Genomic DNA, 13,231 nt, shown 5'->3' on the forward strand with positions numbered 1-13,231 from the left:
CTTCTCAGATCTGGTATGTTTTCGATTTTTCTCTTCTAAATATTTGACTGACCTGCAGGATTAGTTTACTTCAGGTAGTCTCGGTTATCATGAACTTTGAGAAGTGTTGAATGATAAAAATCTGTTTTAAACATCACAAGGTAAAAATCTGAATCAGAAGTAGGTGTGATAGAGGCTCGCATACCGTACACTTCTTATTTTCATTTCAACAAAATGGATTAGAGCTCATCTCATGCTGCCAAGACTTGTTTCAGACTCAAATCATCATCAATCTTTTTGGATTCTTCACGTAGGAATTTAGGTGTGTGAGCAAAGTTAGCGAATTTATTGAACAATGAAGAAACGAATGATTAAATATTTTGTTTTCTGTCAAGGGGGAATGTGCTCATTAAAACAGGTATTATGAAAACGCAAATGGCCTAAAACATTTTACACTGAAATATGAACATAAAAATCACGTACCAAGAAAATCTAAATAAATTTCAAGTACCATGTAAATCTACATAAATTTCAAGTACCATGTAAATCTACATAAATTTCAAATACCACGTAAATCGACCTAAATTTCAAGTACCACGTAAATCGACATAAATTTCAAGTACCACGTGAATCTACATAAATTTCAAGTACCACGTAAATCTTCATAAATTTCAAAAACCACGTAAATCTACATGAATTTCCAGTACCATGTAAATCTACATATATTTCAAATACCATGTAAATCGACATTAATTTCAAGTACCATGTAAATCTTCATAAATTTCAAATACCATGTAAATCGACATAAATTTCAAGTACCACGTAAATCTACATAAATTTCAAGTATCACGTAAATCTTCATAAATTTCAAAACCATGTAAATCTACATGAATTTCAAGTACCATGTAAATCTACATGAATTTCAAGTACCATGTAAATCTACACAAATTTCAAGTACCATGTAAATCTACATATATTTCAAGTACGCAAATCTACATAAATTTCAAGTATCATGTAAATCTACACAAATTTCAAGCACCATGTAAATCTACATAAATTTTAAGTACCAAGTAAATCTACATAAATTTCAAGTACCATGTATATCTACACAAATTTTAAGTACCGTGTAAATCGATGCATACTCTTATTATTAATGGATAAATATAGTGCTTTAAATATTCTGAAGTCTTATGGTCCTAAATCTTAAGTAGTAACCTATTATAACTTTTTACTCTTGAAAATTCAACGACAGGTTTATCTACAATTTAATTGACCCGGGAGTCAGCGGAGTCTGCAAAACCCAAGAAAAAAATGAAAAAATGAAAAACCAAAAGTTTTAAAGATTTGAAACAAAATATTACAAATCTGTCAGCATCTGACACAATGTGCCATAGATTGTACAGCAGAACATAAACTTGTTCTTTTTCGGGGGATCTTAAACATATATAGCCTTGGTTTAAGGTCCCATTGGATCGAGAAGATGCTTTTTTCCGACCTGCATTACCAAAATATCCTGCCGCAATCGAACCAGCTATTGCATCCCATGAGAAATCCAAACGTATGAATTTTGTACGAGATATAATGTTTTCTATAATGGAACGATGTTGTATATAAAGATCTATTTAAGGGTACATTGTGTTTGTTAAAACAGTCTGAGACTATCTGATGGCTACCAGCTAGGTTGAAAGAAAGAAACAGCTCGTTATTATTCTAGATGAAATACAATCAATCTGCTGGAATGTTTACTAGGTGTTCGGGAAATCGACCTGTAAACAGTTCAAGTAATACAATATGGGCTGATCTGGGAACGGTTAAAGGTTCTATCGGTAGATGTGACCAATTGAACTTTTTGGAGGGGGGTCCAGCTTCGGACACAGTGCAGCACGCAGAAATTATGCCGGCGTGTGTGTTCATATTTACAAGACAAACCGTACATAGAAGAGTGATGATTTGCTGGTTTTAATATCATATGACATAATAAAGGGTACTACATGCACCATAGTCCCAAACGCAAGGTTTACCATAGTGGAACACGGTAGAAATATCTAATGCATGTATTTGTAAGGAGAGACGACGAGTGTTTCACAACAGGGCTCAGCAACAAGACGCGAATACTGAACGTTTTCTAAATCGGTTGAAATTTGTGTAATATGGGAGACAACTGTGCTCGTTTTGTATGTTTAAAACCAAAGTTAAAGGGAATGGTAAGTAGATTCAGGTATGCGTGAGAAATGAAAGATTGAATGAACAACTGGTTAGAAAACACCTGAAGTCACTGTTCGACTGGAATTGACCATTTTCCACATCATAATAGCGCTTCTTAATTAGAAACAAAGCATCCACATAACCAAATTCGAATATAAGCGAGCAATCGAGTAATACCCAAGGTTGGGTGAACTTTAATCAATACGTTACCATTGGGTTAAATATTTGTAAGCACTGTCGATATAACTAGATATTCCGAAAAGAGTAAGCACTGTCAAGATAACCAGTTGTTCTGAAAAGAGTAAGTACTGCCATTATAACCAGATGTTCTGAAAGGAGTAAGCATTGCCAATATAACCAGATGTTCTGAAAGGAGTAAGCATTGCCAATATAACCAGATTCTCTGAAAAGAGTAAGCATTGTCAATATAACCAGATGCTCTGAAAGGAGTAAGCATTGCCAATATAACCAGATGCTCTGAAAGGAGTAAGCATTGCCAATATAACCAGATGTTCTGAAAGGAGTAAGCATTGCCAATATAACCAGATTCTCTGAAAAGAGTAAGCATTGTCAATATAACCAGATGCTCTGAAAAGAGTAAGCATTGTCAATATAACCAGTTGTTCAGAAAATAGTAGGCACCAGATGAGAGAAGAGAAGAAACTGTCAAGATAACCAGTTTCTCTTTAAAACAGAATAGGCACTATCAATATAACCAGTTTCTGTGAAAACAATGGCCATTGTCAGTATAACTAATTGTTCTGAAAAGAGTAAGCACTATCAAGATAATCATTTTTTGAAAAGAGAAGACACTTTCAAAATAACCAGTTGTTCTTAAAAATTGTACTGTTAAGATAACCAGTTGTTCTGAAAAGAGTAGTCACTGCCAAGATAACCAGTTGTTCTGAAAAGAGTAAACACTTTAATAATAAAAATAGCCATTTGTTCTGAAGAGAATAATCACTGTCAAGATAATCAGTTGTTCTGAAAAGAGTAGTCACTTTTAAGATAACCAGTTGTTCTGAAAAGAGTAAACACTTTAATAATAAAAATAGCCATTTGTTCTGAAGAGAATAATCACTGTCAAGATAACCATTTGTTCTGAAAAGAATGATCACTGTCAAGATAACCAGTTGTTCCGGAAAGAGTAGTCACTGTCAAGATAACCAGTTGTTCTGAAAAGAGTAGTAACTGTCAAGATAATCAGTTGTTCTGAAAAGTGTAGTCACTGTCAAGATAACCAGTTGTTCCGGAAAGAGTAGTCACTGTCAAGATAACCAGTTGTTCTGAAAAGAGTAGTAACTGTCAAGATAATCAGTTGTTCTGAAAAGTGTAGTCACTGTCAAGATAACCAGTTGTTCCGGAAAGAGTAGTCACTGTCAAGATAACCAGTTGTTCTGAAAAGAGTAGTAACTGTCAAGATAATCAGTTGTTCTGAAAAGTGTAGTCACTGTTAAGATAACCAGTTGTTCCGGAAAGAGTAGTCACTGTCAAGATAACCAGTTGTTCTGAAAAGAGTAGTAACTGATAAGATAACCAGTTGTTCTGAAGAGAATAATCACTGTCAAGATAATCAGTTGTTCTGAAAAGAGTAGTCACTGTCAAGATAACCAGTTGTTCTGAAGAGAATAATCACTGTCAAGATACCCAATTGTTCTGAAAAGGGTAGTAACTGTCAAGATAATCAGTTGTTCTGAAAAGTGTAGTCACTGTCAAGATAACCACTTGTTCCGGAAAGAGTAGTCACTGTCAAGATAACCAATTGTTCTGAAAAGAGTAGTCACTGTCAAGATAACCAGTTGTTCTGAAAAGAGTAGTAACTGTCAAGATAACCAGTTGTTCTGAAAAGTGTAGTCACTGTTAAGATAACCAGTTGTTCCGGAAAGAGTAGTCACTGTCAAGATAACCAGTTGTTCTGAAAAGAGTAGTAACTGTCAAGATAACCAGTTGTTCTGAAAAGAGTAGTAACTGTCAATATAACCAGTTGTTCTGAAGAGAATAATCACTGTCAAGATAATCAGTTGTTCTGAAAAGGGTAGTCACTGTTAAGATAACCAGTTGTTCCGGAAAGAGTAGTCACTGTCAAGATAACCAGTTGTTCTGAAAAGAGTAGTAACTGTCAAGATAACCAGTTGTTCTGAAAAGAGTAGTAACTGTCAATATAACCAGTTGTTCTGAAGAGAATAATCACTGTCAAGATAATCAGTTGTTCTGAAAAGGGTAGTCACTGTCAAGATAACCAGTTGTTCTGAAAAGAGTAGTAACTGTCAAGATAACCAGTTGTTCTGAAAAGAGTAGTAACTGTCAATATAACCAGTTGTTCTGAAGAGAATAATCACTGTCAAGATAATCAGTTGTTCTGAAAAGGGTAGTCACTGTCAAGATAACCAATTGTTCTGAAAAGGGTAGTAACTGTCAAGATAATCAGTTGTTCTGAAAAGAGTAGTCACTGTCAAGATAACCAATCGTTCTGAAAAGGGTAGTCACTGTCAAGATAACCAATCGTTCTGAAAAGGGTAGTAACTGTCAAGATAATCAGTTGTTCTGAAAAGAATAGGCACTTTCAAAATAACTGGTGTTTTGCACATAGTAAAATTGAAGGCTGGTAATGGCATCTGAGTGCAACGAGAAAATTTTAAAGACATTTGTTGACATTCAGACAAACCTTTCACTATTCTTAACTTGAACTCCGTAATGGATTAAAGAGGAAATACTCATTTCAAATCTATGTTTGAGTCTCGTGTTCGATTTTCCAAAAAATGTCCTGGGCGATTTTCCAGACATCCAACGTACATTACCATACCGATACCAACGTTTAATATAATCTTCCGTTTACAGTCACGGTGCCGTACATGTCCCATTTCTTTTAGGCAAGGGATTTATACCACGGCTAAGTTTAGTCAAAAGTTGTTCGCATAATCCAAATGTTAGTTTCTAGTCGGCTCGTTTCTTTCGCTTGTAGATCTATGTTCTGTTTTTTATTTATTTAGTGATACCGGCGAAATTTTCACGATACAAATTGTTAAGTTAAAAACACGGAAATGGAGTTTATCAATGAAATTTATCTTCAAATACTCAGTCGCGTGCTAGTGAGTTCTCCGTTGAGTTGTCGTAATCCAATCAACAGACCAATAATTCCCTTGACGGCGTTAAGTAGATGTCAATCATTATTAAAGACCGCCCCTTATGATATTGACAGGTGTACAAGAGCTAAAAATATGAACTGGTGCAATTTGATTGGTCGCTACAGTCCCGCGCTAGAGAACAACGTGGTTTAATGTTTACATGTTTATGCAAATAAGTCTCGACGGAAGTTATACCGAAGCGTAACTTGATTCAAGAATACCGGTATAGTTGAATTCGGCAAAAAGGTGAAGCATGGCTATGTTTGTTATACATTTGCCAAACTTTTGTACTGTGCTTGAGGAGTTTGGATAATACCTATTATTTGGATAGAGTTATTGTGCAACACTAACACGGGTTCGCCAAAATGGCCCGTTGTGTTTGTGAGTGTGGATTCCGAACATTCGGTAATCGGGCCATTGCCGTTACTATATTAACCACTATTGTGTTTGTGCAATATACTATCGCTCAGGTGTTATTGCGACCAGAGGATATCTTACGTTCAAAACGCACAATTGAAGTGCCGTTAGGCCGGAGTCTATACATTACTCCAGAGGATTTGAAATTATATGTTAGGCCAGACGATCGATGTACTGTCACGGTGTTAGAAAATGACCCCCTATCTCAAAGACCTGGCAAACTTATGCCCACTGTGTTCCCTTGTGACTTCGGACCAAGAGATGTTCAATACGCACATTTTGGATCTCGAAACCCATCGGAGGATAAACTTCGATTACAAATTCGTTACGACTCTACTACTCAAACCCTCCTTATTCCATTTACACTCACGTTTAAAGTTTCATTTGAACAGTTACAAGTCGTCACTCGTAATCTACCTATCAATGTAAATGAATTACGCGGATTAAGTCAACCGATTGATTCAGAGGTTCTAGAGTTCTATTTTGATCGTGAGGTTGAATTGTGCAAAGTGACAATCTTGTCCAGTGCTAGTGGATTACCGCGATATGGCCGCATTGCAAACAATACCGATCTCTTGTCCATGGTCGACTGCGACGAATTCCTTAACTTGGGGATCCGTTATCAACATACGTGGGACAAAACTTCGCCCGATCGTGATTTTATTCCCATGGTTGTTGAGGTATTTGACTCGGATGGGACTATTATCAAGCAAGAATATTTCCAAGTAACGGCAAGAATTCGGGGTGGAAAGGCCAACACTCGTCCGCAACAGAGCGTCGATGCATTGCTCGTTATGGAAGTCGATCAATTTGTTATGACGGCTATCACTGATGAGATCCTATCTGCTTACGACGAGGAAACCAATTCTGATTATTTGATCTTTAACATAACCCAGAGATTAGAAGACGACGAGGGTGAAATAGTTAGCACCGATGATCGCTATCAGCCTGTCAAATCGTTCTATCAAAGGGACGTTAGAGATTTTAAGATAGCGTTTAAGCCGTCTGCGAGAGATTCTGACCGTCAACGCATTTATCAAATTGGTATGGAGATCATCGATTCTGAAGGACTTTCTTCTGATCCTTTTATGCTCATGATAGTGGTCAAACCCATGAATACAATGGCCCCTGTTGTAACAACAAATCGCGGTCTTCAACTTTTTGAGGGTCAATCTCGATATCTCCAAAGCGATCTCAATCTGCGTATATCGGATGAAAACGATTTACAAAATGTAAGGATATTCGTTGACAATGGATTAAGACATGGACAGCTGATAATCCCCGGCGGTCGTAAATTTTTCACGCCAAAAGACTTAAAGGAAGGGACAGTTATTTACCAACACGATGATAGTGATACCTATAGCGATAATATCATATTCAAAATGACCGACGGACGAAATGAGGTAGAGTTTCTGTTCCCTATTTCTGTTTACCCCGTCGACGACGAACCGCCAATTCTAAACGTGAATACTGGTTTAGAAATTCGTAAAAACGAATTAGCAGAAATATCCCCATTTGTCCTTAGTGCAACAGACGTCGATAGCGACGATAGCCAAATCGAATTCCTTTTGCAACCCCCATATTCGACAGAAGGCATCATTCTTAGGCGACAATTTGAAGTTCCCCAAAATACAGACGATTGGCAGTTTACAAATGGCGTTTACGAAAAAATTGTCCAAAGGTTCACTCAAATGGATATTATGGATGGGAAGATTTTTTATCAGCACGTTGGATCTCATCATTCAGATTTTATAATGGACAGAATTCGTTTTAAATTATCTGATGCCGGCGAACCACCTAATACTTCTGAGCAGGAAGAATTCATCGTCAAAGTGGCACCGGTAGATGATCAGTTGCCATACATGTTCCCGGATACACCATTAAAAATGAACGTCAACGAATATCAGGTTACGGAATTTAAACGGAAATTCCTTCGATTTACCGATGATGACACCGACGACAGGCAATTGAGGTACACCGTTACCATTCAACCACATGATACCGACCCCAACACTCCACTAGAACCAGGTGTACTCGTCATGTGCGATGACAAAAAACGCCGTGTGAACACTTTCACTCAAGCACAGGTCAACCATCATAAAATTTGCTTCAAACCACCAAGCGCAGAGCTAGGATTTGTCCCAAGAATAATTCAATTTGGATACGATGTGGAGGATATCAACGGTAATGTCATTCGGGACCAACGCTTTACTCTGCTCATTAAACCCATCGACAACCAGCCTCCTAGGGTCATCAATAGTGGTCTCAACGTAATTGAAGGACAATTCACGATTTTGACACCACAAATGCTGGATGCGGACGATCCAGATACCGATGGCTCAAATATTAGATTTGTTATGGACAAACTACCTTCTCATGGTGCACTTCAACTAGATGAAGACATTCTGGATGTAGGTGATTCCTTTGATAGAGAACACATTAGGAGTGGCCGAGTGGCTTATTTCAATATCAGAGACGATAACGGTGAAGACAACTTCATTATTGATGTCACAGATGGTACTCACAGAGTTCCTGTCAAATTCGATGTCAAAATCGATTTCATCGATGACGAGCCTCCTACATTGATCGGTATTGATTCTGGAACTCTTGGAATCACACTAGAAGTTCCTGAAAATGACAAGGTCAAGATCACTCCCGAGCATCTTAAAGCTTCCGATCCAGATACTGATGACCTAAGACTCACGTTTGTTATTTCCAGAGCGCCCTACGAAGGGGCAGTTCTGTTGAATGGCAGACAAACAGAAGAGTTTACTCAGAGGGAAATAGAACACAGAAGAGTTGAATACAGGCATGCTGGGGGAGAAGTTGGACCTGTTGGTCGTAATGATTCTTTTAAACTGATGCTCACGGACAAGTCTGACGATTTCATTGTAGGGGGCAACAGAATCAGCGAGATCTCCGTACATGTGAAGATTGTACCACAGGACAGTGTTGCTCCCATTGTCAGTATAGGTGCACATTTTGAGGTACCCGAAAACGACAAGGCACCCATTCTACCAATCCATTTTGACGCCACTGATATTGATACTGATGACGAAGATATTACTTGTACTATTGTTTCTCAACCTATCCATGGGTATGTGGAAAATATATCTCCAGCTCCAGGTTCCGAGAAACCTAGAACTGGTATACCTGTTTCAGCTTTCAGCATAAAAAATGTAAGGCTTGGACAGGTCAACTATGTTCAGAGCGTTCACAAAGGAGTTGAACCTCGACAGGACTCTTTTAATTTCTATTGTTCAGATGGCGTCAACAATTCACCAACCAGCCAATTTACTGTGAACATTATTCCAGAGAATGATGAAGTTCCCGAAGTGTTCCTCAGAGAATTCATGGTGGTAGAGGGCATGAACCTAATGATTGATTTGCCCATCTTGAATGTGGTTGATGAAGATTACCCGGACCCAACCGAACTTTTGTTCACCATCACCAAGTTCCCTGATCATGGTCAGATAGTACAACAGAGCAGCGAGGGATCATTTCCAGTAGAAAGATTCACTTTTGATGACATTAATGAGCGATCCACCATAGAGTATGTTCATGACGATACAGAGACCTTGTCGGATTCCTTTGAATTTCTACTGACAGACGGAAAATACAACATTACCAAGGTGGTACCAATCATAGTTATTCCCCTTGATGATGAAACACCTCGATTGACGATCAACAATGGATTGGAGGTGGATGTAGTTGGAGATGTGGTCACCATTACCAACGATGATCTCAAAGCTGAAGATTTAGATTCCAAGGATCCTGAATTGACATTCATTGTTCGACAGATGCCGAAGTATGGCTACCTTCAGAAGTTAGTCAATAATTATGCTTACAATATTACCCTTAGCTCTAATTTCACTCAAAATGACATTGATTTGGAGCATATCCAATATGTCCATACCGGTTTAGAAGGGGTGCGAGACCTGATCAAATTTGACGTCACTGATGGACTAAATCCTCTAATCGACAGATATTTCTATATAACCGTGGAAGGAATTGATATGATCTACCCTACTGTTGTCAATAAGGGCATGGAACTGCCCGAAGGTGGAAGAGTGGTGTTGTCTACTGACTTATTGGGAGGGACTGATCTCAACACACCTGATGAGAACTTGCAATTCATTGTGACTCGTGCCCCTGGTCGAGGACATTTAGAACTGACAGACATGCCAGGTGTTCCCATCACATCATTCTCTCAATTGGATTTAGCTGGAAGCAAAATTGTGTACATCCACACCAGCCAGGATGAAATGAAAATGGACAGTTTTGAATTTGAGGTGACGGATGGTTTCAACCCTGTGAGCAGGACGTTTAGAATCTCTATCAGTGATGTGGACAACAAGAAGCCTGTTCTCATGTTCCATACTCTAAGACTCAAAGAAGCTGACAATAAGCTCATAACTCCATTTGAGTTGAAGGCTGAAGATCGTGACACAGCTGACAAACAGACTGTTTTCACCATCACCCAAACACCTATCCATGGAAACCTCTTATTCAACAACACCAGGATAGTCACATCTTTTACTCAAGAAGATCTGAACGAGAACATGATCACCTACCAGCATGATGGATCTGAGACAACACAAGACAGTTTCTCTTTCACAGTGTCTGATGGTAGTCATGCAGATTTTTTTGTGTTCCCTGAAACCACCTTAACAACTCGCAGACCTCAGACAATGCATATTGAGATTAAGCCAGTGGATAATGGCACTCCACAAATATCTGTCAACACTGGTGCTTCCACTCTACAGAATCTTGGAGGAGGTCGTTTTGGATTTACTATCAACACTAAAGCTCTAAAGACTAGTGATAGGGATAGTCCTGATTTTAAATTAAAGTACACCATCACCTCAGAACCAAGATATGGCTATATAATCAACACAGCCATTGGAAATAGAAGCATTGATACATGGACACAAGGTAAGACCCATTTAAGATATAACTGATAATTTTCCTTTATATTACACCACCCTACCATGCCTTTGTCCTAGACTGCCTGACACATATATAAAGACACACACATACTTCTGTTAGGACACATACATCTATTAGTTCACATACTTCTGTTAGGAAACATACTTCTTTTGTGACACATATTTTTATTGGGACACATACTTCTATTGGTTCTATTGGGACACATACTTCTATTGGTACACATACATCGCTTGAGACATATTTTTACTTACATTGGGATATATTTCTCTATTTCCATTATAACACATAACTCGTTATTGAAATTTTTAACTGCCCAGCTGATGTCTAAAGTAAGAGAAATATTCTTGTTCAATCTTAATATTAAAAACATAGTACAATGCTTCTAATTGTCTAAAAATGTTTCAAATATTTAAGAGTAGATAGTATATAGATAAGATGATGTTCAGTCATAAATTTTCTTTTTACTTTTGACAAAACCATGTCTTTCTCGAAGCCTTTGTGCCCTTTTTATGTAATTTGAAATTTCTTTTCGTGATAAGGAAAAATTTTATAAAAAAAAATTTCGCACTTTGAGGACTTAACAATTGTTATTTGTCTATCTTATTTTGTTGAAATTTAGACATCTGAGCCTGTCTGAGCTAAAGCTTGTGTGATTGTAATGAAGAGGTTTTAAAGCACTATTAAATAAGCCTTTAGGTGAGATGAGATCACCAAGATAAAGGTTATTGACAAACTTTTTCAATAGCATACGTTTGATGTTGCCTTTCTGTTAAACAAAATGTGTGAATGCAATTTTCTATACAAAATTTCCCTCATTGCACACTATATGGTGTTGCCAGTCTTAACTGAAAAATCAGCTGAAAAGATGAATTATAAGCTCTGTTTTTTTCATCAACCCAATAAGGTGCAGAATTCTAGGAAATGACCTCTTTAACTAACACTTGCTGATTTTATTTGAGAATTTAACTTCTAAAATAGACCTAAGTTGATTAGCTTGAGGGGGTTCACATATCAAATCATGTTTTTATTAGTTTTAAGCTAATGATGTTCGAGTAAAGAACAGTTTAAATAAGATCATGTGTTTTATTGTAAAAAATTCCAACCCAAACGAAATCTTATTATGATCTTTATTGGCATGTTAGAAAACAATTTACAAGACAATGATGGTTCAGAGAGTGCTTGCTACCCTGGAATGAAATAAAATGAAATGAATGGAGTTTTACGTCCTACTTTTCTGCACCATGTGGACTAATGAAGACGGGCAACGCCATGCAGGGTGCAGTGAGGGAAATTTTGCCAGGACAGCGGCATTAGCCTGCTCTTTTTCGATTTCCAACTGTCGAGGGAACTTTAACGTGCACAGTTTATTGTCTCATCTGAACAACTAGACGCTTTTACTATGTCAGCCCCTCTTACCTGCATCACTGACAGGGGGCTTGCTACCCTGAAGGTCAAGGGTTTAATCCTTGCATAGGGCAAGATAATCCTGAATTTTTCAGAACAGTCTCTCTCAGTCAGTGATGTAAGTCAGAAAGGCTGAAATGAAAAAAACGTCTAATTGTTCAGATAGGACAGTAGACAAAGGCTCTGTGTGCTACACATTGTGCACATTAAAGGTGGAAAACGAATGTTTTGAATTATTTTCAACCCTAGTCATAAAAAAGGCAGAAATAATCTGTAAAATTTTTTGAAAATTGGACTGCTTTTCATACTTTCTTACTCTCTCTGTTAGCTTTACTGAAAAAATCAATATTAACAAAAACACAGATATTGTTGAACAGTGGGAGAAGAAATTTGTCACCTTTCCATTATGAGAACAGACTCCTCCTTTAACAAACATTCTATCTCTTTATTTAAAATTTCTTAAAGGTAACCGTGAATTGAAAACAAGCCAAGATTTGTGTCTGGTCATGCTGAGAACTGAAAGAATATAGTCTAAGAGTTGTGCACTTGTTTAATCTAATTAGTTATAATCACAGCCAATCACGGGTGTGCCTATAATAGTATCAGAAACATGAAAATCCACATTTTACAAAATGGAAAGCAAAATACTACAAGCGCAAGAGATTTGAATGCATGGCCCATGTTACACATAAAAATGAGAATTTGTTATCATAAGAATTGAAGGCAGCCAATATACATTAGCAGTTTCGTTTCCTTTGCTATCAAATTGCTACGTGACCTTAAGTCAATGTCCAAAAGTCGAAAAAATTGTTGAAGAAGAAATTACATGTATCCAAAGCTAGTGACATCCACCAAGATACTTAAAGTGGAGTTTAATTTTAGGGTTGAGTTTGCTTGAAATTGGTTTATTTTGGTATAGTAAACCTCTCTATAGCCATCCCAAGTTTTCATAAAGAAATTGATAATGGTCTCTTTGTGGACAAAATTGCTACTTATTTGATATGTTTATAGTCAGTTGTCACTGTTAATAAAAGCGTCTTGAAGATTGTAAAGATATACTTGAGTGGACAATGATCTGCCCTCTGAATTTATTATCTTTATCAGTGGTTGGTCAAGAATGTGAAACAATGGTCAAAAAATGACCACAGTGG

At 37.3% G+C, this 13,231-nt stretch overlaps 1 protein-coding gene across 1 annotated transcript; it reads left to right on the forward strand.

Moving 5' to 3' along the window:
• Positions 1-5,674: 5,674 nt before the first annotated feature.
• On the forward strand, positions 5,675-12,610 carry LOTGIDRAFT_174474 (hypothetical protein; the record flags this gene model as incomplete). The annotated part of the gene is made up of 2 exons (XM_009053056.1): positions 5,675-10,661; positions 12,546-12,610. The coding sequence occupies 2 exons, from the start codon at positions 5,675-5,677 to the stop codon at positions 12,608-12,610; spliced, it is 5,052 nt and encodes a 1,683-aa protein (XP_009051304.1).
• Between the last annotated feature and the right edge of the window lie 621 nt (positions 12,611-13,231).

The sequence above is a fragment of the Lottia gigantea genome, assembly GCF_000327385.1.
Source record: "Lottia gigantea unplaced genomic scaffold LOTGIsca_198, whole genome shotgun sequence".
Taxonomy (NCBI): domain Eukaryota; kingdom Metazoa; phylum Mollusca; class Gastropoda; family Lottiidae; genus Lottia; species Lottia gigantea.